We start from the raw sequence: 26997 nt of genomic DNA on the forward strand, positions 1-26997 counted from the left end.
TGCTTGCCACATGTTTCAGCAGTTGATGTCTTGATTCCGTGGAATTAAGAACACGTGAAACTCATCCTAGCGGCTGAGCGCGAAAAATTAGTCATGCGAAAATATCCACTTTTACAGTAACCCATCTTTTCTACAGGTCTGACCTGTCCCTGTTGGACCAGCAAGTACCTAGTTTTTTCATCTTTATTGGTCAGAAACTAGTATCTAGAAGTCGAAGAAAAAAGAAGAAGAAGAAAAAAAGACTTGTTAGCTTGTGGTTTCCCTTCCCTTTAACATGCAGTTTTGCCGAGTGTGAGATGGCAAGACGCTTCAGCTTTGAGATTGTCATGATTGTCCTGTCAAGAAGCTCTCAAAAACATGTGGTTCCAGCATGCAAATAGGCATGGACTTAGTGATAGTTGTCTCTGCCTAGGCATATGAGATTTCTTTGCATTTTTCTTTGGACATTTGATTCAATTTTTGTCACACAGAGTCCTATTAATCCTTTTGCATGGCTAAGTGAACATTTATGAATCACAAAATCGTCTGTTCAATGTTTTTGTTTCAGGCCAGGGATCGCAGGGTGGGGAAAGATTAGAGTGAGCTGTGTATGAGAGGGGAGAGGGGAATTGAAAGAAGGAATTGTTTGCTCAGCCCATTGTCTCTTACACCAGCAAATTGTCATCAATCATTTGATGTGGTCAGAAACACGACAAAAATCATTAACACCACAGCAAATGAACAACAAACACAAAGTACCAATACTCCAGTGGCTGCAGCTGCAAGACAAATATGCGTTATAAAAATGGTTGGGGAAAATGACTGATATCACAGCACAGTGAATGGGACTGGGAACAAATTTTCCCTCAAAATACTGCAGCAAAATGGACAAATTGACAGTACAAAAATACATAGCACACTTGAAGGAACTACCTAACTTTTAAATGTAAAGGGAATGGCTAAAGTGACATAAAAAGAAAACTAGAAATGTTGCTATGGCGACTGGTATGCCTCTGCCATGATGCATGATTTTCCCATTAAGTCTATAGTACGTCTTGACAATGTGTGATGAGAGTTTCACATAATTGGCAAAAAAATAAAATGACATATTTGTCACAAATGTAGTGATTGTTCACTTTCCTTGAAGTATCATGTACATGTAGGTTTAGTTGGATCAATGGCAATATTGTTTAAGAGAGCAGGTATTAGGGGATTTGATGATTGTTACTTGACCTTTAACCCTTTTATATGCAATGACTAATTTCCAAAGTATGGAGAAAAAGTGTAATTTCAGCATTAAATAGTAAAATTTTAGCATTTTAACCTGGCCTTTGACCCTTGAACTTTGACCCCATGACCCTAAAATTACCAAGAATCACCGACAGGCAGTACATGCATACATATGTACAAAGTTTCATGATGATACCTTGAGTCACTTCCGAGATATGGAGGAAGAAGTGAAATGCAGCTTTTTCACTTGACCTTTAAACTTTTGACCTTGACCTTTTAGCCACAAACTTTCCCAGAGTTTCTATTTGGTAATGCTTGTATACAGTCACTGAGTTTCAAGAAAAATCCCCCAGGCATTGCATAGATATGACGGAAATAGTGAATCTTAAGGAGTTGACCTTGACCTTGTGACCCCAAAACTCCCAAGAGGATCATTGTCAGGCAGTACATGCACATGTTTTAAGTTTCATGAGGATACCTTGGACCATTTCCGAGATATGGAGAAAAAAGTGAAAACATGACCTTTAACCTCACATCCCAAAACTTTCTCTATTTCTCGGGTAACACATGTATACACTATAACTTTCAAGTTTCAAGAAAATACCTTCAAGCATAGTGTAGATATGGGGAAAATGGTGAAATCTTGAGCATTTGACCTTGACCTTTGACCCTACACATGTGCACCAAAAAGTTGATAGGCACACCTTCGTCCACTCATGCATATACATACCAAGTCTAATAAGGATACCTCATAAGGTCTTTTAGTGACGTTGTCCACAATATTCATTACGGACGGACGATTGGATGGAAGGACGGACAACCCGAAAACATAATGCCTCTGGCGACACTTCGTGGCGGAGGCATACAAATTCAAGCCAAAAGAGGTGTGACAAACAGCTGAAGTGACACAAAGAGTAAACAAAGATTGGAGAAGTTAACGCCAGCATGAAAACAAATACATGGAACCATAGCTTGAACACTGTTCGCATGTATATTGTGACACAAATCATGCAACACTCTAACAAAAACTCACCTCTCAATTGCAGCAATATTACACAATGAGGCTAAAAATAAGACGCATGCTACTCACAAGTGTGTTTGTACTAAGGAAAACAGAGGACTAGAAGGTAGAAGGTAAGGAGAGACAAGAGACCCAGGGGTCACGCGCTTGCCCGAGTATCGCATGTTCACCTTCCATGCATTCTTGCAGACTCTTACCTGAGAACATTGGAAACTTATGGTGGGGGTAGCTTTGAGAGTGGGGGCATTTGGGTTCATTTATATATTCCATCACACTGGTAAAATACCTGCCAAGTACACTGTACTTTTTAGAATGTTGGATTATGCAGCTTTGGGAAAAAGACTTAAAGCCCTATCACTTTTGATTAGAACTAGAGAAAAATGTTATTGAATATTCATTAATTTAGGAGGTTTGGACCCCCTGGGGCCCCTAAGGAAAGCATGGTGCCCATTCAAACACTTTGAAATCTAATCCCCATGGGAATGCTACTTGCCAAGTTTGGTGAAAATCCATTATGTTGTTTTCAGCAAGAAGATGAAAATTTAGGCCCGCATTTGGACACCCCCCACCCCCCATCCCATCCCGCTTCCTTGGGTCCCAAGGGGGTGGGAGGGCACCCCTAATTTTCCCATGAACAAATTTGAAACAACAGTCATCAATATACTGACTCATTGTATCAACTTAGCTCAATCACTTCTGGTTCCTGAGAAAATCTGTAAAGATTCCTTACAGGAGGGGGTGTGGGATCCCTGGGGCCCCCAGGTGGGGCATGGTGCCCATTCGATGGAATTGAGATTCTATCCCCCTAGGGATGCTACCTGCCAAGTTTGGTGAAAATTTGTGATAGGGTTTTCAAGAAAAATATGAAAATTTGCAATTTCGGTCCAAATTTAGGCTCCCTGGGGCCCCCCAGGTGGGGCATGGTGCCCATTTGATGGGAATGAGATTCTTTTCCCCCTAGGGATGCTACCTGCCAATTTTGGTGAAAATTCATAGTGGCATTATCAAGAAAAAGATGAAAATGTACAATTTAGGCCCCATTAGGACCCCTCCCCACCCCCTCCCCTGGGTCCCAACAGGGGCACCCCTGATTCCGCCATGAACAAACTTGAAACTACAGTCATCAATGTACTAATTCACAGTATTAACTTAGCTCTATCAGTTCTGGTTCTAGAGAAGAAGATATTTTAAGATTCCTTAATTTTGGGGGCCCCAGGTGGGGTATGGTGCCCACTTGAACAAATTGAGATCCTATCCCCCTAGGGATGCTACCTGCCAAGTTTGATGAAAATCGGTCAAGGGGTTCTCAAGAAGAAGATGAAAATGTAAAAAGTTTACGCACGACGGACGCCGGACGAAGAGCGATCGCAATAGCTCACTTGAGCCTTCGGCTCAGGTGAGCTAAAAAAAAGGAGATAATGGAAGATGCATTCTAACGACTCAGAATAATACTTAAGTTACACACAGCAGTTCTAGAGAAGAAGATTTTTAAAGATTCCTTAAGTTTTGGGATTTTGGGCCCCCTGGGGGCCCCCCAGCATAGTGCCCACTTGAGCAAATTGAAATCCTATCCCCTACGGATGCTACTTGCCAAGTTTGGTGAAAATCGGTTAAGGGGTTCTCATGAAGAGGATGAAAAACTAAAAAGTTTACGCACAACGCACGCCGGACAAAGAGCGATCGCAATAGCTCACTTGAGCCTTCTCCTTAGGTGAGCTTAAAGCAGAATACTAAAGGAAACGCATATTTTGTTGGATTATTCCCCCATTTCAAGCTTAGAGCATGTTAAACACAGCGGCCTTTAATTCACCCATTTAGAAAATTGCGTTTTGGAGAACGGCTGTTTAGAAAAATTGTATCCTGAATCATGTTCAATCAGAAGATCCGTGGTTATTTTGTGGGCGTGTCCATGACGTCCTGGGGTGAAGGGCAAACCCGGAAGTATCACACAACAGCCTGAGCTTACTGATGAGAGCGAGATGTCGAGGCTCGTACCCCGAAATCCCAAGACATTTTTTATCAGAATGTCACAAAAAATGAAATAAAATTATTTTCTACTTCAATTCTCCTGTGAAATCATACATTTCCTCGTTTAAATAAAGCCTGTTACGTGTTATTTAGGCCACAAATACAGAAGTTGTCAGGCCTAGTGCCTGTAGTGGGTGCTTCGTAGTTGATCAGTAACATGCATGCGCCCATCACCGGCCGCGTATGTCGCAGTGCAGTAGCCTTCGTGTATCAAAGAGCGGAGAAGCCTGGGCTTCGTACCTCATGTACTATCAGCAGCTCCTTGGTACTACTACAGCTGTGTACGCCATATATTTAGCAAGTCCTTTTTTTTCCGCAAAATCGGGACTTGCCAATAATTTCGCGAGTGCTTAAATTCGTGGTTGTGGAGTACACTACGGAAGGGGGAAATATATACGGAAAGAGAGTTAATATTTTCTCGTGTTTTTAAATTCGCAAAAAGCACCAGGTTTGCGAAATTGGCGAAAATAAAAAAACCTCGCGAAACATTCTGCGTATGTGGAGTGCTTATACTAGATATTGAGTACTACGCAATGCGCGGGTATCGGCCAAGTCGAAGTCTTGACTAGGCGCTAGGCCGGCCGGCTTATCTGGTGATAAAATAAACGATACAGAGCACTGTGGTTTTCATCGATAAAGTGATAAAACTTTGATGGACTCGGTGAAGTAATGAATGGATCGTGCAGTGAATTTGTGAGGGTTCCTAGCTAGATAGAATGCTGATGAGCTGTGACCGGGAGTACGGAGTGAGTGTGATGTGATAAGATATGATACTACATAGTCCGACCAGATGCTGCGCTACTTACAAATTGTACAGCGACTGGGCTGTTCATACTAAGGTAGGCCCACTAGTATATCATGATCTACAGAGCGTTGTTACGGGCCGAAATCGCCAAAAATAAGACACAAAAATGTAGAAACGCTAAGAAATTCACCTTAATTCACCTCCGATTTAGAAGATGTCGATATATCACAAGATTTCATCGTGAAAATTGTTCGAAAAGCTCATGTTAGACCTCTTACTGCACAGTTCAATACCAAATTTGTGCCTCCCTTTGCCGATTTTCTCTTTAGTTTGTTCAGTAGAATTTATAATGGGTTAAAGGGACTGTACAGTACTGGTTGAGGTGGGGATTCATGTTTTGAACATTCCTAAGTAAGATAATGAGAAACCTCTTATGAAATATGAAAGAGCATGTAATTTTAAGAAGGATGCAATGTTTATTTGATGAAAATCGGTTTTCAAATGGCTGAGATATTAAAAAAAGTGATAATAATAAAAGGCAACAGGCCACGCCTTTTATTAGGATCTCTTTGTTTCACCTTGTTTTTGGATATCTCAGCCATTTCAAAACCGATTTTCATCAAATAAACTTTTGATACCCCTTAGAATGGCATGCTTTTTGACATCTCATAGAGTGGTTTCTGAATATCTTGCAAAATGTTAAACGCTAAATCCTCACCTCGACCAGAACTGTACACACCCTTTAAGTTGCTGTGGTGTTTTGTGAAAGACGTCGATTATTCCATGACAAAAATCGTCCTGAATTATAATGCAATGCTTACATAGCGCTACAGTAAAAAGATAATTTTTCGTAGAAGGGTTAATTTGCAGTTTATTATTCCAAAAATCAGAGTGAATGATTAGATCTAATTTTGTTTTTTCGAGCGCCCGTGGTAGCTGTAGTATAGGTATATAGGCGCCTATATTTTTTAAACCGACCGCCTGTTTTCCCATTGAAAAGCACGTACCCTAAATCCAGTGAATGGGCAAATATAGACCGGTGTTAACAATAATTACTTGTATTTACTACCTTAATGAGGATATTCTTCAATTCTTTTTCCTCAAGTTATTTACATGTAGGCCTAGGACCTATCCCCCTATTTTTTCTTGATTTGTATTCATGTGCGAATGTTTCAGCATATTGCGCCCCGCGTATTTTTGATTTTATACGCGAGAAAGCCATTGAGGGAGGAGGATCAGTCGATCTTCGATGAGTAGGGCCTAAGGCCTATAGAAACAGAGGTCAGTGTACGATCTTTGATAGTAAGTCTACTGTAGTAGACTTACTATCAAAGATCGTACACCGACCTTTGTTACTATGTAATTCCGGAATCCACTCTTTCTTAACATTACATACGGCCGAGCTGCGAAGTTGAGATTGCGTGAAGGATAACTAGGGCCTAGGCTATACACAGCCAAGTTGCTGCACAGCTGTGTCTGGTCGGGCTAGGCCCTACGTTACTACGTAAGGATATAAATTAATGATAGAAAAACCTAGGCCTACTGTACTGAGATGACACTGAGACCCGAGTCAAGAGCGATATTACGAAGTTAATGTGTCTCACATTTACATCAAAGCTCATCACACAGCCGAAATTTTGACATGGACTTCTATTTTCTAAACATAGCTAAAATCTTACGGTAGGCCCTAAAGCCTAATAAAAAGTTAGTACAGCATCCAGCCCGATTTAATATTGTTAGGCCTAGGCCCTACTGCTGCTCTGAAATACGAGTTCAACTCAGCACTAAGCTTGGTTCATTTTCAGTTCAGAATAAAAACAACTCTCACCAATCCAAATTTTGAAGTCTATATGGAATTGGTCCTGCATCACCAGCTTTGTCCCCTGGCCTGCCGTGTGGCAAGGGCTCGTACTGCTTCAACCGGACCGCCCTGGGCCTTTCCCCCTAGCTCGCCCGCAGCGTCTCCCTCCTGCACCCCGCCGTGCGGCTCGTCATCAACATCTACTATCTCTCCAACTTCACCAGGGTCATCATCACTAGTTTCATCATCGCTATCATCACTAGTGTATATCACTCAGTTCATCATCGCTTCCACATTAAAATTCCACCAAGAAATCATCCTAATCATCACTGACCTTAACGTATGATGTCATTATCGAAAAACAAACTTTCAAAACTTTCTTTTTATATGCAAATACCGGGTATCTACAACAACTTGTATAATACAATGCATGCATTATGCGCGAGCGTGCCTGCGGCGCTCGAGCCCTTGCGCGATTTCCTTCACCCCATGACGTCATCGGCAAAGCCTCGAAATTTACGCTGTGACCTAGATTTCAGGGGGGTGACAGGTGTAAATCTTCAATATCCTCTAACTCCACTTCAAAAAGGCCATTTTAAACGATGTAAACGACAAATTGTTCTTTGTGTCCCACTCTTTGACTTCATATATAATATCTTCAGTATTCCCCTTTAAAATGGGATAGTGTGCAGCCATGTGGATACTTTTGACCACCTGATTATTTGCAAATATTCGTTTTAGATATGTACCACACATATACCTTTAAGTGTTTTCGATAGATTACGTACAACTACTATATTGCAGAGAATTGTCTGTCTACATGAAAATAAAAGCTGACAGGATGAGAGAAGTTGTGAATACTGTAAAAGTGGAAATTTTCACACATTTTGTGCAACCAGAAGCTAGCTTAAATATAAAAGCATATTATGTGAATATTTTTTGTGTGCCACATGTTATACAGCAATTAGATGCCCCCATTCCACAAAATTAAAAACAAGCGAAATTCATCTTACCCCGCTGAACGCAAATAATTACCTGTGCGAAAATATCCACTTTTACAGTATTTGAGGAAAATTTTTTTCTTTTCAAGTGTAGCAGGTATGTGAACTTTTGGCCCAATGTAACTGGAAACAATATACCTCTCCCTTCACCTTTCACTTCCATGTACATTTTTGCAACAACTTCTTAATAGATAATCCTTTTTCCAGTTGTGTTTTAAAACAAAGTCTTAGTTACTTCATGGCATATGCACCTAACTTTCAGGTGACTCCTGCATACAAACATTACATTTAAACAGGGATGGATAGGAGTTCTTTTTCAAAATACCTTTTGCCCTTGACAATGCAACAGGAAGAGGATGGTAGTTGTGAGCACCATATTTTGACTCCCTGGCAAACACTTGGTCAGAAGTCACAGATGCCTGAAGCTGGGGCACGCTGGAATGGGTGCGGACCAGCTGTGTTGATAAAACACGTTGGAGGAAGCGCCCACAAGCATTGAACAACATGACTGATACTTAAGATGGATGGAGCTCTGTGTAATCACCTGGAAGTTACCCACGACACCTATATCAATATGAAAACAAAAGACATAGTACATTGCAGCTACATTACCTTCAGTGCCTACTCAGTGACTACTAAAACCAGAAAAATTAAAATGCAGCTCAAGATCTCAATACTGGGAACATAAAATCACAAGATTGTAGTCATAACATTAGAAATTTTACTATGGTGACTGGTATGCCTTTGCTATATCACGCTATTTTTCAAATATGTCTATACATCTTCACAATGTGAGATTCCAGTTTCATATGGTTTGCAAGAAATGTAAATGACATGTTTGAAAGAGTGATGGCTTAACCCCAAAACATGTTTATTCATGCATTCATAGAACAAAGTTTCATTTTGATCCTAAAATTGTTTCAAAGAGCTAATATTCTAGAATGTAAGCATTTTCACTTGACCTTTGTCCTTTGTGGACAATATGGATGGGGCGTGCAGTTAGTCACGCTCGTTTATGTATAGAGATCTGTATGTAAAATGGAACAGAGAGGTAGTTGCTTTTTAGCCACATCTGAGGTAGGAAAGGAGTAGGGAGCGAGGCTCATTTCAGGGCAGCCAGCTTTGTAAGGCTGTGGGGAATGGCAGTGACTTGTGAATTGTTTGTGTAGCCTGCAACTCTCCATGAACTTTTCCAGAATTAAAGGCAAGTGTTAATACTTGTGTCATTTCAATCTGATTATTTTGTCTATACTGGTGTATTTACTTGTAGTAATTCAGAGTTCATGAATGTGGTGATATCTGACAGTGACTATGAGTGATTCTTCTACCAATGTATGCAAAGACATGAGATCCCTGGCATAAATGCATAACTGAGCAGACTGCTAGGATCGAGATCAAGAGTGAACACGAATATAAAAAAAGAAGAAAAAAAAAGGAGTGAACACAAATTTTCTATGGCCCAGTTGCGTTACAATAATATAGTAGCTACTGGTCATTTGAAAGAAAAATAATCATAGATTTGTCATCACAGCAAAGCTTGGCATTTTCTCTACAACTTTCCTTGTTGTATGTCCAGTGCAACAAAAATGTAAGAAGTTACATTGATCTGAAAAAACAGAATGTCATCCTAAAGCCAAATGCCCACTGTGCGACCTGAGCCTGTGAGCTGATGCGACCAAAGATCTCACCAGCTTGCAGCAGTTCGCTTGAGCTCGCAAGGTTTTGGACATGTTCAAAAAAAATTTGCGACCTGCAGTTAGCTCGCAGGAACTCTCGATCAGGTCGCACAGTGGACGACTCCAGCTCACAGCAGCTCGCAAGCATTCAAGCCTACCTGCTCGTCCATCCAATAGGGTAGAAAACTCAGGGAAATTGTGGGAAAGTCAAATACAAGTCCAGTTATCTATGGTTATCTTACAAGAAAGACTAAAATCTTACAAGTATGTCTATAACAGTGAAAATTTCACCAAAATTGAGAAAAAAAAATTAGGGAGATTATGACATTGTGAAGTTTCACCAATTTCTGCAGCACAGTTCTCATACAGTTTGTATTTATATGCAGATGAGATGATGTCATCAACCCTCAATTTTTCTTTGCTTGTGTATAAAAGTAATGACAAACATTCATTGTTTCTGTTATCAAAGTGTAAAATATGATGTTATTCCTGGTTGAATAACTTGAAAAACTAGAAAAGCACTCTGAGAGCACAGACCTCCGCCAAGCAGCTACTTTCCACCGATGATCTTGCTCTTCAAATCAGTGATTTCCACCCACTGAAAAATCGCCAGATTTCCCAATATAGAAGCCTTTGTTACGTCATAAACCCTCAGATGCGCGGCGCGCCTCGCCCAAGCAGAAACTAGAGCACGCACTTTAGTGCGCGCATGAAAACCTCAAAAATGCTCAGCTTGAACTCCCAAGTTCATTGACCCTACCTGGCAAAATATAAAAAATCCTTCATAAAATCCATAAAAATTCGCGGATCACTACCAAAATTTAATCATCTGTTCCTTGTGTCATTCTCAAACTTTCCTGCAAGTTTCATCCAAATCCGTGCAAAACTTTTTGAGTTATTTTGCACACGGACAAACAAACAAACTAACAAACCAACGGTAAAGAAAACATAACCTCCTCCCTTGGCGGAGGTAATGATCAGTTATACATACTACAGTGAAACCCCGTTATAACGAGTTCGGTTATAACAAGGAACCGCTTATAACGAGGTGATCGCGTCGGTCCCGTTTTCCTTTGCGTGTAAACCTATGGCAGAACGAATCGGTTATAACGAGGTACCATTTCTTGACTTGCCGCTTTTCAAACACGACACAAATGAAACATTGAAAATCGAATTCATGCTATCCATGTCTTTTTCCCGTTTTGCAGAGAACGGTTCCTTCCATGTTTTCTTCTAAACCACGCAAAAAACACATTAATACCATTCGATGTTCCTACTAAATTATCAACATAATCACTCGATTGTCTTTTTCGCGAGATCACACGCGTGCGTAATGTTATAGGTCAGACCACAGCGCAACAAGGGAAAAAAGATAACGCACTCAAAAACTTTTCATGTAGCGACACTCGTGGCAAATATGGAAATTGGAATGCGTGTGCAACTCAACATTATATCCTTTCCATTTGTAGTCCTGACTTCCAGTTCTTTTGGTGGTTAGCAAATACGAGTGTATGATTATAGTTGAAATAATTAATGAAATCGCGATCTCGCCTGGTGACAGTAGCGTAAAAACTGTTGAATAACGCAATCCTGTCGCATTTTTTCAAGAACGGATGTAATTACTCTAAAATACCTTCTGAACAGTGGAAATTCTATGTACAAGACAAAGAATTTTATCAACTTACACATAAAATGTAAAAGAAAAAAATGATTAAAACTTTCAAATAATTGTTGCAAGTACATTGTACATGAACAAGATATATCATGTAGTGTACATGATCAAACCAGGGATTTTTGTGTGCACAAAATTAATTTTGCATACAGAGCAAAAATTTATGGAAGTAAAATGTGATCAAAAGTTTTTGTCTGAAATATGCGTACAGTTTTGATTGGTAGCAATTCCCAAGTTTCATGCCCAAAATAAGCTAGGCGGCTTGTATGCTAAGGTTTCATACCGCCAATGTCTGTTTCTACAGTAGGAACAAGATTTTAATTTATTAACAGTAATGTAGAACCTACAATTGCTACAGAGCCAAGTGTATGTGGCCGTTCACTACTTCAGATTTTGACCAAATATCCTTTTCCCCTTTGATTACAGTATGATGAGAAAGATATTCAATGTATAGAATAAATCAGTCAAGATGTTAAAGTTTCATTTTCATTATGACTATTTTCACCTAAAGATGCTCTATTTTACTGTGTAGGCTGCTTCAACTTCCCTGTCATTATCAAATGAGTTATTCCATGGTATACAGCTGTACTAAACCTTAATTTACTGTGGACTGTAAATTCCAATTTCTATCATACTATTACATGGGTCAAATTCTCTGGTCTGACATTGCGATACTGGTTTTACCCATGATGTTTGAGCAGTAGAACTTGGTGGTAGACCCCATCTCAACAACAACACAACAACAAATATACTACCGTAGCAATTGATTCTTGAAGGCTTGGAATTGAAGTCACAAAGTGCAAAGAATCATGAATAGAACTGCAATGCAAGGCTGTCAGGATGATGGGGTCACCAAAAATACAATGGTGTCTACATCACATAGGTACTATTTTGAGCTAAAATGAGGTCAAAGGAGGCATGAATATGCCTATTTTGATCATAAAATGCATTATGCATAAAGCAACTGCTGAAAACAATCAGTTGCAAAACACTCAATACAATATCTGAAGTAACCATGCCATGGCTGACATACGAATGTACCTATGTGATGCGGAAACCAAATTTTCGTGTCCCCATCACATAGGTACATATTTCTGGATAAAAAGAGGTTTGTGTGTATTTTCTTGTGCTGAAACAACATTTTTTGACTGTTTTACTGAAAAACATTAGGAATGGGCTAGAAATCAGTTATCAATTTTCTACAGTTTGTTCAAAGTTATCGATGATGAACATGAAGAAGATTTACCTATACTGTATGTATGTGATGCAAAAATCTAGGACACGGTGTCTGCATCACATAGGTATTCAAACTCTGAGAAAACATATTTTTCTGCACAGAATTTTGTATCAAATCGATCCATCCTATCATGAAATGTTGATGAAAGACATTTGTTTTGAATTTAATGGTGACATTTGGAAACCAGCGAGCAATGAGTTATGACTACAATACCTATGTGATGTGGACAACAAACCCTTAAAGTTGCCCTGGTCCCAAATTAAGCGTTCTTCAAATGTTCCGTAACTATGGTTTAATAATGCATCCAACTCTACAATACTTGAGGGGTATGAAGTTAGTCAGTTTTGAAGACTTCAGTGTAAAAAAGTGACTTGTGACATTTCCTTGTACCTATGTGATGCGGACACCAAAGCCCCAAATGGCTGCTACTAAAGCTTCTTGCAATTATGAAAGCATCAAGCTTCCATTCATTTCCATCTTTGGCACATGTGTATATGTTTATGGCCCAGGGTTGATTTCCTGGATAACTTTTGCAGCTCTGAACAATGCAATATTTTTGATGGAATAGCCTGCATACCTATGTGATGCTACATGCAAAGGATCAATATGAATCATCACATAGGTACAGCAATCTTCACATGTAATTTTTTAATATTAGCTTTCTGATAGCCAAATCAATTTTCTATTGTGAGTGAGACAACTCATGGTAGTGTACTTGCAATGATCTAATATGATCTATTGTAAGGCATGTGTATTAGTGTTCTGAACCCAATATGCATTTGTGTTACACTTGGTACCCCAAAAATAGGGCAGGACACCAAACATTAAATGAAGACAACAACAACAACAAAAACAGAAGATTCAATTTCTGTATCACATTTTGTAACATACATGTATGTACACACATACCATAATTACAAAAAACATTGAACTTTGGATTATGTGTTTCCAGAAATTGCATTTGTATGTGCAGGTGATGAGATTTTGCCTATGTGCCCCAACCCTATGGAAAGACCCATATATATAAAGAGACATCTATAGAGCAATCTCTAAAATGTCAAAAATTACATGCGCCTTGATCTAAGAGTAGTCTTCTGGCCTTTTTGACTACATTCGATTGCGTAGTTCGATAATTTGCTGTACGATCAGTGTACTACGATACTCTCAAACATGCAAACGCACACAAATGTCCACGTACGCAGCTACGTTGGTGCTACTGCGCTGTGCCGGGCCACTGACCAGGCAGCTGCGGCAGCCTGGCTATACTCATGCGGATGTATAAGGCTCGATGAAGGGATACCGATAGACAGTATTTGATATAAAGCTGTGTGAAGACGGAGGCGAACAAAGGAAATGTGCAAACACCTATGGTCTACGCGAGGCTACTATTTTCAGATTTGGCTACTATTACAGTGCGCACTAGTGCGTGCTGATTTATTAAAATTAACATTTCACAGTTTGGGACATTTTTTGTGATGGGATAGAATCTTCTCTAGAGTTCTTAGGACATGCTCTCACACTTTTCAAATTTAAATTTTAGAGGAGAGATTCCCTTTAAACATACCAAAACTTCTATCTGAATAGCCACTTGAATATGGGAGAACTCTTATGTAAATATTGATCAATGTATGTAACAAAGTGAGGAAAATTTTCCCTAAGAACAGTCCGCATCATCAAGAGCAAAGGGTCACCATAGGCCGCCATATGCAGGGGTTGCGCTTAACTTTTTTTTAACTAGCCAGGCGGACCAACTAGATTCAATTTTGGCTTGTCCACAAAATTTTTGACTGGCCAACAGAAATTTTTGACTAGTCCGTCTTGTTTTTTAATCGCATGACTAAATGTCAATTTTGGGAGGGCCCCAAGTACTTTTCAATTATCAAATCACAACCAGTTACCCAACATGAATATAACTCCATGGTCTCTCCCCCGGCCCACCCCCCCCCCCAAAAAAAAATGATGTTAACTTAAATCAGCAAATGTCATGGGATTTTGCATTGAGTGACAATCAACAAATCTTATTACCTTGCTGTTCGTTGTTATACTTTTTTTGCCATTGTATTTTTATCATATTCATTATCATTGCTTCATCATCATCATTCATCATCACTATGTTTTGTAACTGTTTTATGACAGGTTAAATTGTCTTCCGGGTCAGGGGCAAGATTGTACAGCCTAAAGGCCTCCTCGGAAATGTTGATGTTTATTTACGAACACACGCATGCCGTAATCACACCAACACATTCACAAGAAGTGAACAACAGGTCGATTATTCTTTTTTTTTTATCTCCAAACAAATGTTTCAGTAGTGACAAATACGGGCCTAATTAATGGTTGATTCGTTTTAAAATAAGCATTTTTGAGGCATAAACGTCAATACATGCTCACGAGGAAAACTGGAAAAATATAAAATAGTAGCAACTATTTATCAAAATTCACAATCTTTGGTATACAGAGCTGCCAACCTCTGGAAGCACAAATTAGTACTCAGCAGTTCCAAAATTCAGATTTTTTCAATCTCCTTCATTTTGCTATTCTAAAACCTAAAATAAACTCACCGACGTATAAGGCCTAGGGACGCTAAAGAAACATTACGACACATGCCAAAGTATCGTCGAGCTGGTCAGCAGGAGCACGATTATTCCAAATTATCGAGTTTCCACGGTACACGGGAAACAAAGTTCGAACACTTTTCACCTACACATCGTCAAACAAAGTATGCAACACATGAACAGAAACTCACCTCTTAATTGCAGAAAAATGATGCAATAACATCGTAAAGATCACACAGACAACGCTCTAAAAAGTCAGTTCGTACTTGGGAGATAGGGGAATAAGTGGATGAAGAAGCAAAGAAGAGAGAGAGAGAAAAGAAACAGACATTGGACAAAATAGCTGCATGTGCATGTGGCTGGCCAGCCACAGGATACAACTACCGGTATGCGGTATAACACGCAGATATCACGTCGATCGATGTAAACACCAGGGTCCGTGGGCAACCGCTAGTTTGCAGGAACAAACCCTTGTAGGTCGTGGAAAAAGTCTGCGTGCGCCAAGACTACAACACGCACCACTGGCACTGCAGCCTCTCCAGGGAGAAGCTACAACACATATAGTCCATGGGCCAAGACCAGATTTTTACGATATTGGTACCACTTAAAGGGACAAATTCTGCTTATGCATTTTGAAATGGTATGTATCTGTAGATGATATTTTGCTATGATAGCAATTCCAGAGAAGTAGCTTAGTCTCAGTATCAGCCGTTAACCCTCATAACTCCAAATACCTTTTTTAAGCTCGGTAAACCATGGAGGGCACAATCCGCTCCCTCTGTCATTTCAATATTTTTCTATCAACTGCTCTGAAATGTGGCACAAATGTAACTCAAGACATACTCTACAAAATGGCACCATCAAAACTTTTCTTGGAAACCACAAAGAGGGAGCAATTTGTCAAAATACAAAGAAAACAAAGAGAATTCCATTAAATAATATTAAATTAACTAATTTTAAGACATATGTCGGGCAGTCAAGGCGAAATTGCAACTAGTTTTTGCTGTTGATTTCTATCTAGACATATAAAGACACATTTGAACTTCATTTTAACCTTTTTCGGAGCATTTACAGGTCCAAATCTTGAGAAAATGGTGTTTACCACAGAAAAAAAATCAAGACAAAACACAAGAGGGCGCTGTAGTTTTTTCAAACATAATTGAATACTTCCTTTAAAAGTATAAAATTTTATTATTTTCTGTTGTGAATATATAAAATAATAAGTAACAAGAAGCTAAAAAAGGGTCAAAATGTGAAACGGAACTTGCTTATGTTTATTTGTTGCCATGGTAACCAAAATACTTTAACACTAATTAAACATATCTTATACAACGTATATGCGTAATAAGTATCGGGAAACGACATCAAATCTGGAGGTGATCAGACAATATATCAAACTTATAGTGAACAAAATTTAAAATGTTCAGTATCAGCGGAGCACCTCTCTCCAAATTTTTGCCATTTTGGAGATAACAATTCATCCACTGTCACATAAACAAATGCGAGGGAATCCCCATTCCACACACGCGAGCTGTTGCATTCTTCGTGTTCTTAGAGTTGTTATTCAACTATGCGATCAACACTTTGGAGAATATTTAGGGGAAAAGAGTGAAAAAAAAAAACACCGAATTTCAAAGGACACTATCAATGGTGAAATTGTGTCTGTCACCTTTTGTCAAAATCATGATTACTATATTCGTAATCAAATAATTCTGTACCACTCCAGATAACTAACATTTCGATATCGTTTTGACATAGACACCTCAACAAACAACTCCCAAGTACCAAAACGTCAATAGCGAGATATCTACATATTCAGCAAAATTAAGAGCGCAACGAGAGATAGCAAAACATCCTTTGTAATACTTATAATTCTGCAAAACGGGTGAGTTAATGTTACAAAATATACGAAACACTCTTCAGAGCAAATTTACTTCGACACCTAATGGAAAGGATAAAGTGACAGGAAATAGGATAGATAGTGCCATGATAATCATACCAAAAGATATACAAAAAAACGAACATTAATTTTAATTCAAACAAACTAATGAGCAAACACAAAATAGGCACGCAGATGTATATTATGGACGTTAATCGAAAAGAGAGAGTTTTTGGGGCGGCTTTGTTCTACTGTCTTGTTTTTATATACGATTTTCGATATACTGGGGAGTAGCAAATCTCCGCAAATGCAAATAGAGCTATATCGACGGAGCAAATTAGTGCTTATTGCAGAGTATTGTCAGAATTTTCAGAGCAATTGCATTTTGGTAGAGTTTCATAAGTCTGGAACAGGGAAGAATTATTATAACGATCCCCTCTGACACAAGGTATAAAAAAATTCCAAGTAGATACCGAGAAACAAATAGAATTGCTACATCGAAATTACTTTGCTCCGTGCCATGCGTCATGCTAGAATAACCAAGTTGCGAGAAGCACAATTAACAACCCCTCCCCCAAAAAAGGATATTTCTTCAATTGTTGAATGACTTACTCAATATCTGATAAATCATTTGAAAATGTGATGTACATGTAAACAAAAAAAAAAGTCTGGTTTGGGGGTATAAGTCTAGGAATGGGAATGGACAAAACCCTCAAATTCCCTTGCTGTGATACAACCCATATGGGGTACAACCGCGGTCATTTGCTGGTATAAAGATCTGCAAATACCTTGTTTGAGGCTGTTATCTAACTTTATATATTTTAATGGAATATACATCAGTACTCTGCTCTTCTGCTCTGTATAATCTCATCATTTTGAACTTCCATCTTTATAGTGATTACTCCATAATTCCAATTTCATTGTTCTTCCAAACAGGAAATTTATTATCACTTATCTTATTATGATAATATGTAAGCCTTGATTAAGCTATGTCTTAGAATTATTCATTGATTCAATAGTCACTCATCCAGATGTAGCCCTTGAATTGGCTATAAAACTGTATGAAAACAACCTTAAATATTGTTAGTTCTTGCTTGGCAACAGATATGAAAATATGCACAGTGGAGTGTAGCAATTTATCGTAGAAATAAATTTCCATGGGTATTTTAGCGAGAAAATGATTGGCAATGAATGATAAGAAAATACCGTTTTGCGGTAACGTCTCCCATTCATACATTTTTTCCTACATAAAGAGAGGTACCTTGTAGAACAGCATTTGGATATGGCTGCGGATGCCTTGAACGTAGACTATCACTCCACAGAGAGATACACCGCGTTCAAAACAGCGCGCTCCGTAGAGACCGTGCTTTATCGTTCTGTGTATAGTCTTGGTTCAGACGCGCGGGCTGATTATTAAAGCCCAGAATGCATTGATTAAAGACTACATTTTTCATGACTAAGCTACTCATTTGGAATTGCTATCCTAGTTTGATACACTTATTTATCCCTAACAAACAAACGGCACCACAAAGGTTTTGTCCCTTTTGGTGGTACCAATATCTGACCTGGCCCATGGACTAACAGGGCCTATATATGAGACAATGCCAGGGTGTTGCATGTAGTAGACTTAGCACAGACTCCTTTACAGGATTCACGCACGAACTAGCTCCGTTCGCGTGCTGCACACGGAGTACGCGGCGATTTGCGTTCAGCGCTTGTCACAGCCAGTATGCTGGGAACGACACTGGAGCAATATTTTAGCTAGCCACACGGAATAGTAACTTCTGAATTTGATGATTTTTAGCTAGTCTGACGTGATTTTGGGTGGTCAATGGCCAGCGGCCCATCAGCAATTTCGAACCCTGATATTGTGCTTGAGCGGTGAATGAAACTGAGCATATGATTGGTTGACATAGGAATCACCTTCCAAAATGCGAATGAAACAACCAAGCTGTTGGCAGAATGGTTATCCTGGACAGTCATAGTCATTTATTCTCCAGTATATTCCACACATTTTCTCAATTTTCTACAAAATGTACAACTTTCACGCGTGACGAGTTTGCATGATGAGTTGTATCATACTTTTAAGATGTAGGAGAGAATGTGGGATAGTTAATTGCCTGATGGTTGTCACAAAAAGTCGACTTCTGGGGGTTTGCATTTCGACCTAGTAGATATTTGATATGGCCATGATCCACACAGAGCACTGTGTGATAACACCTCAAAGACTATTCTTAAGTTTGATTGATTGGTATAGAAAATTTGTGCTCATGTTTTTGTTTTTAATGCGTACGGTTACAACGAGGCAATATCTGTGGTCCTACAGACCTCGTGAAAATAACAGAGTTTCACTGTAGTATACCATGCGGTGATCTATCACTTAGTCTAGATTTTACTCCCACTTTGTCCAATTGCAATAGCCATTATAATAGTCTCAACCCACATGGTCTAGCTAGGGTATCTAATCCCGTTTTGTTTCAGAAGGTGCTTGGGGTTGGAGTCTCTGCAATTAGACTATCTGGTCATTAGACGAAATGATAATTTATTAGCCAAACTGGGCTTTAAAGACCAAGTGAGAATTGGACCAAACAGGAATTCTAGACAATATTGATGACAGTAAGGTTAGACTAAATGAATTTGGCCATAGGCGTAGTGGTGTTAGACGAACTGTAACTATACACAGCCCTGTCGCTGTATGTACACCATGTAGATACGTCTAGATTTCTGCAATTCTCTGTTTTGCAGCCTTCCACAAAAAGAACTCAGTAAACTGCAACGTCTTCAGAATTGTGTCGCTAGATTACTGACTTTCAAGAAGAAAACTGCATACTACCCCAATACTTCGGTCCCTACACTGGCTTCCTGTGGAAAAACGTATTAACTTCAAGATTCTTCTTCTTGTTTACCGTACATTGCACAAATTTGCCCCTGTCTACTTTCAAAATACTCTTCATCTTCACCAACCACCACGTAATCTCCGTTCATCAAACTCGCTAAAATTACAGGTACCTCGAATCAAGCATAATTGGGGGGATCGGGCTTTTTCATATATGGGCCCAAAACTATGGAATGGCCTACCAAAATCTCTTAGAGAAACATCTTCCATTGATGGTTTCAAAAAGAATCTCAGACACATATTTTCAATTTAAATTGACAATATTGTATACCTGTTTGTATACAGTATAGTATGTGTTCGTATATAGGCCCATTGTTTGTTGGTTTATTGTATTACTTTTTGTGATACTGTTGTAACGTGACACAATATGTACTCTGTTCTATAGCGCCTTGAGTATCTTTTTAGGTAGAAATGTGCCCTTTATAAGAGTCTCACTATTATTATTAGTAACAGCGTCTGGTCGGGCTAGACAAACTGGGGAGTAGACCATCTGATAGTACTATTTAGTAGACCAAGCGGCAATAAACTTACTGAGAGTAATTTACCATGCACGGAGCTACATCGCCTTATTCTACTGTATAATACCAAATGAGGCCTAACTGAAAAGACAGGAAAGTGCGTGCTAATCCTGTAATTGATGTATACAAAACAAATGGACAGCGCGTGGTCCTCAAGCCTATACGCACATCACCTCAGTTGCGCGGTCTTTGAAGTTTTTGTTGTTTGTCAAGTGTCTTTGATTGTTTTTAGAGGTGCTTGATAGGCGCACACTATGTTATTTTTGTGCCGAAAGGGTGGGTTGGGTGGTGGTTAATGGGAACACTACCTTTCGTACAATCATCGTTTCGTCTATATGACCAACTGGGCTATTTTTTTTTTTTTTTTTTTTGGGGGGGGTGGGTCGATATGTAGTAGGGCTACCATACAGTCCAGAGGGACAACCAATACAACTCAGCCCGCCGTCAAAGCGAGGCCGAGTTATCCCCGAGTCCAAGTTTAGCCTGACCCTGTTCGGGTAAGTACTGAGACTGAACCTTTTTGGTTTATATTTCACATTTTCGTCGTTACCCATCGAATATCTTGTTATTACAGCTTTATTCCGCACATGTCCTAGGCATACGTTCACATTTGGGAGCGAAATTTGACAACTTTTGCAGGCGTACCAGAACTTTGTTTTGGCTTTAACGTTAAGTTACTTAAGTTAACAGTTAACATTAGATCTAACGTTATGGTATATATTGCATCATGACACAGAACCGTATACAAACACGACACTTCGATCCAGTTAGAATGTGTTATGTATGTGCTAGACTGAAAGATCCGTCTGTCCGGAGGAGCCTGCCGTCTTATATTTATATTTTTTTTTTTGACGTTATCACTCTCCTAACGTGAATAGACCTAGTTGTCTAGTAGAATTTATACAACACATGTATGGAATCTTGCCATCTGATTGGATAAATGCTGGTCACATGACATTCAGAGGAATCGGCTATCCAACGCTCACACTCAATGGCAGTGCAATAGTCGACTATTGAACGGTACAAGCGAGCCGGCAGTGCAATAGACCATTGGACACACACTGAACTTGTGTATCGTACAGCTAGATAGCTGGCATACGCGCACCCGTAGGGTTTGCGCTGCGCCAGCACGCAACAACCGTTTATGTGTACCATACCACCACCGGTCACCTACGCACGTCGCACGGCCATGCCACTACGTTTTAATATCATGGGCATGGCTACGTAGACCTAACGTTAGGCCTACCTCTTTTCACCCGAGCTTTGTTCTCGTCTCTGATGAGGATCTCAGCGCATTGCTAATCATGAGTGAAATGCAGCAGCAAATACTAAGAAAGTGATCAAATACAGTATGCTTTAAATAGAGGTAAAAAAGCAAACTCTCTAGACCTAGCTATGTAGGGTTTAGTTAGACCTTTTTCAAGACCTAGGGGGCCTACCAGAGATCGAGCCAGTAGCAGTACGCTAGTTGGCCTAACGTTAGGCGTAGCCGTAGGCTTTCGCATACGTAGTTCTCGATCTACCTATTTAGGGTTAAAACATAGAGCTCTATCTACTTTTGGTCCAAACTGTAGGCCATTCCTAAATATATCATGTGTTGTATAAAACAAATATTCAATGTTTATCATTCGTGCGACGGTACCGAATATTACATTCGGTACAAGTTTAATCGTTCTATTCAACTCCGCTTCGCGTCGTTGAATAGAACGGCTAAACTTGCACGCTCATGTAATATTCGGAACCGTCGCACTCATAAACATTGAATATTTGTACAGTTGAACCTCTATTATCCGGCCTCCCTTTATCCGGATCTCTCTATTATCCGGACGCAATCTCGCCGTGATTTTTTTATCTTTTTTTAATAATTACGGGAGGAAAGGGGGATTCCCAACTCCTTGAGAACAAACACACATGAATTACATATACTTGATACATTTCTTAATAATTATTTAGGTAAATCATCCCAAGAATTTATAAAAGAAAATGATTTCATTCTTGCAAACACGAACCTCAATTTTGGGGTCTGTTACTGAGTATAACAATGAAAAGAAAAGGTTGCAGTATACACATTACTAGTATGGTTGAGGGGTCTAGATATGAATTTGAAATGCTCTTATAATAGAAGTTATTCTATAATCGTACCTGAATTTCTCAATGAATATCACGAAAAAGCAGAAAAATCACCTCCCAGAATCTCCTGATGATACGATGACGGAGTAGTGCGCTGTCGCCGTTTGTATGTCGGACTTTCTTTTATGCGTTCAATTTCTCGGGGTATGTAAAGATCGCGCAGCTGCCCTCTGTAGTTTCATGTGTGAAAGTGTCTGCCCCTCTGCGGCTGTAACGTGCTCCGGCTTTCGTAGAATATTTTTTCACTTGATATTAAATTTGTCCCTGTTATAAGCAACAGCAGTTTTACCTAACTTGTGTATATTATTATTATTATTATTATATGTGTTATTATTATTATCATTATTATTATTATTATTGTTATTATTATTATCATCATTATTACTATTATCACCACCACCATCATCGATCATCATAATCATCATCATCATTATCATTTTCATTATTATTATTATCACTTCCACCACCATCATCATTTTATCATTCTTATTATCATTATTTCTATCATTGATATTTTCATAATCGTTAATGATTTTCATTTATAAAGTTTTCTTACAATATTTCTAATCACTTTAACCAATAATATACACGTAATATAAAATGGAAAAAAGTAAAATATGAACATATACTTTGTGTGTGTGTGTGTGTGTGTGTGTGTGTGTTTGTGTGTGTGCTTACCCATTCGTCACCCTCTCATTTTCGTCACCCATTTGTCACACTCTCATCTAATTTGTTTTCTTCATATTATGGCCCTCCCCTGTCACAAATATATCACAAGTTAGCGCAAGAAATCACAAGCAAATTCAAATTGAAATCACACTTCAACTTCGATAGACTGAAATATTTATTCCTTTGTAATATTATAATCGTTGTGTTAAAATTTGACTTAAAACTACATTTATTAACAGTATTTCAGCGTAGCTGGCAGCATACATTGTTCTTGTGTATGATGACGTCACGTGGTAAACGATCGATCGAACAAATTACGAATTCTATCGACTACGAACGAAACAAGCGAGACGACACGTCTAGGCTACAACATCCTTAGAACAGATTTTAAGGGAAGGTAGGTTTGCACAAGGTAAAAAATTGGAAATTTAGTGGAAAATTCGTTGGAAATCAAAATTTCTTACCTGCTTCCTTCTCATGTTGAGCGGTAAGTCAGGTATGTTTATTCCATGGGCGTATCGGCAAATTTTGCGCTTAGTCCTACGCGTAATATCGCTTGCTATATACGCAGTTACGCTATGCGCGATCATTAGGTCCCTGCGCGAGACCTAGTACCCTTACTATACTACATGTGGTATGGTTGAGGGGTCTAGATATCGCGCACGAAAATTTGTGATGTTCTTATAATAAGAATTATTCCACAATCGTACCTGAATTTCTCAATAAATATCACGAAAATGCAGAAAAATCACCTCCCAGAATCTCCTGATGATACGATGACGGAGTAGTGCGCTGTCGCCGTTTGTATGTCGGACTTAATTTCATGCGTTCAATTTCTCAGGGTATGTAAAGGTCGCGCAGCTGCCCTATGTAGTTTCATGCGTGAAAGTGTCTGCCCCTCTCTGGCGCTGAACGTGCTTCGGCTTTCGTAGAATATTATAAACGATTGATCGAACAAAATACGAATTCTATCGGCTACGATCATACGAACGAGACAAGCGAGACGACACGTCTAGGCTACAACATCCTTAAAAAAGATTTTAAGCTAAGGTAGGTAAATTATAAGGTAAAAAATTGGAAATTTAGTGAAAAATTCGTTCCAAAAAATAGGAAATTTAGTGAAAAATTTGTTTGAAATCTAAATTTCTTACCTGCTTCCTTCTCATTTTTAGCGGTTGTCAGGTATGTTTATTCCATGGGCGTATCGGCAAATTTTGCGCTTAGTCTTACGCGTATTAATGCTTGCTATAGAAATACGCAGTTACGCTATGCGCGATCATTAAGTCCCTGCGCGAGACCTAGTACCGATACCCTTACTATACTACAATGGGCTACATCAGTACATGTGTATATGTACGTCATTGTATATATGTACATGTATAAAGCATTGAGTCTCCCGTATCCGGCCAAATCCCTTATCCGGATGAGCCCCGGTCCCGACTTGTCCGGATACGAGAGGTTCAACTGTATACTAATTCATTAGGCTCCAGAGACAGGAGGGGATCCGTGAAACCAGACGCAGTCTCCACGGTAGACAGAAAGATCCGTCTGTCCGGAGGACTCTTTTTATATTTTGCCATTAACGCTGTCCTCCGTAGACAGGAGGGGATCCGTGAAGCCAGACGCAGTCTCCGCGGAACATTCCCCGACGGACAGATACAGACCGATCTTTCGGTCAATCTCCACGGAACATATCCCGGCCCCGACGACCAGATACAGACCGATCTTTCTAACATTAAGTTTCGGTCAAGTTATGTTCCAACTTGCTATTTGCCCTCTTAGGTAATCCCTCTTTTTATGTAGGACCAACGATAGGTCAAATAGACTTTGTGAAAAGTTAAATGGACATATTTACCAGTTCCACGTAGGCCTGGCTAGTGTCAGGTTGAGGGTCGACTGTGGTCTGTGTGCGAGTCTGTCTCCCGATTTTGCGTACATCAGCAGTGTACACTGTACAGTACTTTTGTTGTCCTTACGTTCAAAGCATAGAGTTGCATTCAATACAGCGGCGGTGCGGTCGTCATTTTAGGAAGCAAACCGCCGGGTGATCGATAGAGGGCGTACTTTTGCCTGCGTTGCATTTTCTCCTTTTCGGGGGGGGGGGGGGGGGCATCACAGAAAGTACACTCTGTGTAGCATACGGGGGTACATGACGGTGTGAGATCTTCGGAGACGGAGCGAAGCGACCGAGCGGGGGAAGGGTGTGGGAGGGGGATTCCTGGGTGGGGTACAGAGTACAAAAGTCGCGTTTATAGAGCATTTAAAAGCAATTTTTAGGGGAATCAAACATAGTGAAAAAAAAAATCAGTGGGAAGGACTATGATTATAACATACGGGGGGTACATTATGTGACAATGTGAGATCCTCTGCAAGGGAGTGAAGCGACGGAGCGGGGGGGGGGGGGGAGGGGGAGGGTGTGGGGGTATCCCCTCTTCCACGATGAGGACTTTTTGTAAAAAGAGAGTACAAAAATCGCGTTTATAGAGCATTTAAAAGAAAATTTCTAGGGAGTTAAACATAGTAAAAAAAAAAAAATCAGTGCAAAGGGCTGTATTTATGACGTACGGGGGCACATTATGTGACGGTGTGCAACGGCGTAAATCCGTACTGAGGAGTGGGGGGGGGGATGGTCACCATCACCACGATTACAAGCCCATAACCGGACCGGCGCAGCCTTGGGGGGGGGGGGGGGGAAGGGAAGCTTGGTGAACCCCCCCCCCCCCCCCACACACACACACACACTTTACAGGGATCGGATGTTATAGTGGGAGGAAAGTGGCAACAAAAATATGAAGACGTTTTGTTCTTGTTGCTTTTTTTTTTGCTTGTCAGATGACTTTCGGCGGAAAATGAGACCTTAAAAGTATGAAAACATTTTTCTTTTTGTTTTTGAAATATCTGTGAGAGGGAGCGGAACGACCGAACGGGGGGAGGGTGTGTATCCCTCTCCCACAAGAGGAAGATTTTGCATTTTCAGACCTGAAATTCAGCGATCTGGTGCACACTTTTGGTGAAATTTTGTTTTCTTTTCTTTAAAAAACAATAAGAAAATGAAATATTCACAATATATTATTGCATGACTAAATCGTGGTATAATAATAATAATAACAAATTCTTATATAGCGCATTTCAAACTTGAATAGAATTTCAAAGCGCTTTACAAACAAACAAACAAATTATACCATAATACAAAATATAACAGAAATTACACATTACTAAGCACAATATATTAGTGTTGCCATTACTACTGAGACAACTGCATTAATGACTTCAAATTTAACAATCGTAGGCTACTTTGTATAGATAAGTTTTGAGTTTTTGCTTGAAACTGTCTGTTGGCATCTGACTTCTCAGTGGGTCTGGCAGAGAATTCCATAAAGTGGGTGCGACAAAAGAAAAAACCCTTTCCCCATAAGACTTTGTTCGTATGGTGGGTACGACAAGTAAGTTTCGAGCAGAGGATCGGAGACATCTAGAAGGCTTGTATGGGGTTATGAGTTCTGTAATGTAGTGCGGGGCTGTTCCATGTAGTGCTTTGAAAGTGATGAGGAGAATCTTGTATTGGATGCGATACCTTATAGGAAGCCAGTGCAGATTTTGAAGGATTGGGATTATGTGTTCACGTTTCTTGGCAAGTGTAACAAGGCGGGCAGCGGAATTTTGAATTCTTTGAAGTTTGGAGATCTGTTTGTCTGGCAGACCAATGAGGAGACTGTTGCAACAGTCCAAGATTGATGAGACAAGAGCGTGGACCACTATTTCAGTAGTGGATTTACTGAGATAACTGCGAATTTTCCCTATTTTGCTCAAAGCGAAGGATCCGCGACGGCAAATATTGTTTATGTGACTGTTCATGTTGAGGTGACTGTCCAAAAGCACACCAAGGTCACGGACAGATGAAGAAAAATTAACTACAAGATTGCCAACAGTCAAAGGGGTGAGTTCCTTACATGGCTTCATGTT

The 26997-nt window shown here is 39.6% G+C and overlaps 1 protein-coding gene across 3 annotated transcripts in view; it reads right to left on the reverse strand.

Moving 5' to 3' along the window:
- Positions 1-25061, reverse strand: part of LOC140242105 (ornithine aminotransferase, mitochondrial-like) — a 104968-nt gene extending 79907 nt beyond the window's left edge. For 2 of the 3 annotated variants that reach the window (XR_011902122.1, XM_072321866.1), the window contains exons 1-2: positions 24890-24975; positions 8131-8369 (exon numbers count right to left, since the gene is read on the reverse strand). Coding sequence is in view for 2 of the 3 variants with exons in the window: in XM_072321866.1 (XP_072177967.1) it covers positions 8131-8311 (181 nt within the window). In the remaining variant the exon portion in view is untranslated. Of the gene's footprint in view, positions 1-8130; positions 8370-24889; positions 24976-25010 lie in introns of those variants that run through there. The other variant, XM_072321867.1, reaches the window with a different exon arrangement.
- Positions 25062-26997: the final 1936 nt, after the last annotated feature.

Source organism: Diadema setosum, chromosome 18 (assembly GCF_964275005.1).
Source record: "Diadema setosum chromosome 18, eeDiaSeto1, whole genome shotgun sequence".
Taxonomy (NCBI): Eukaryota; Metazoa; Echinodermata; class Echinoidea; order Diadematoida; family Diadematidae; genus Diadema; species Diadema setosum.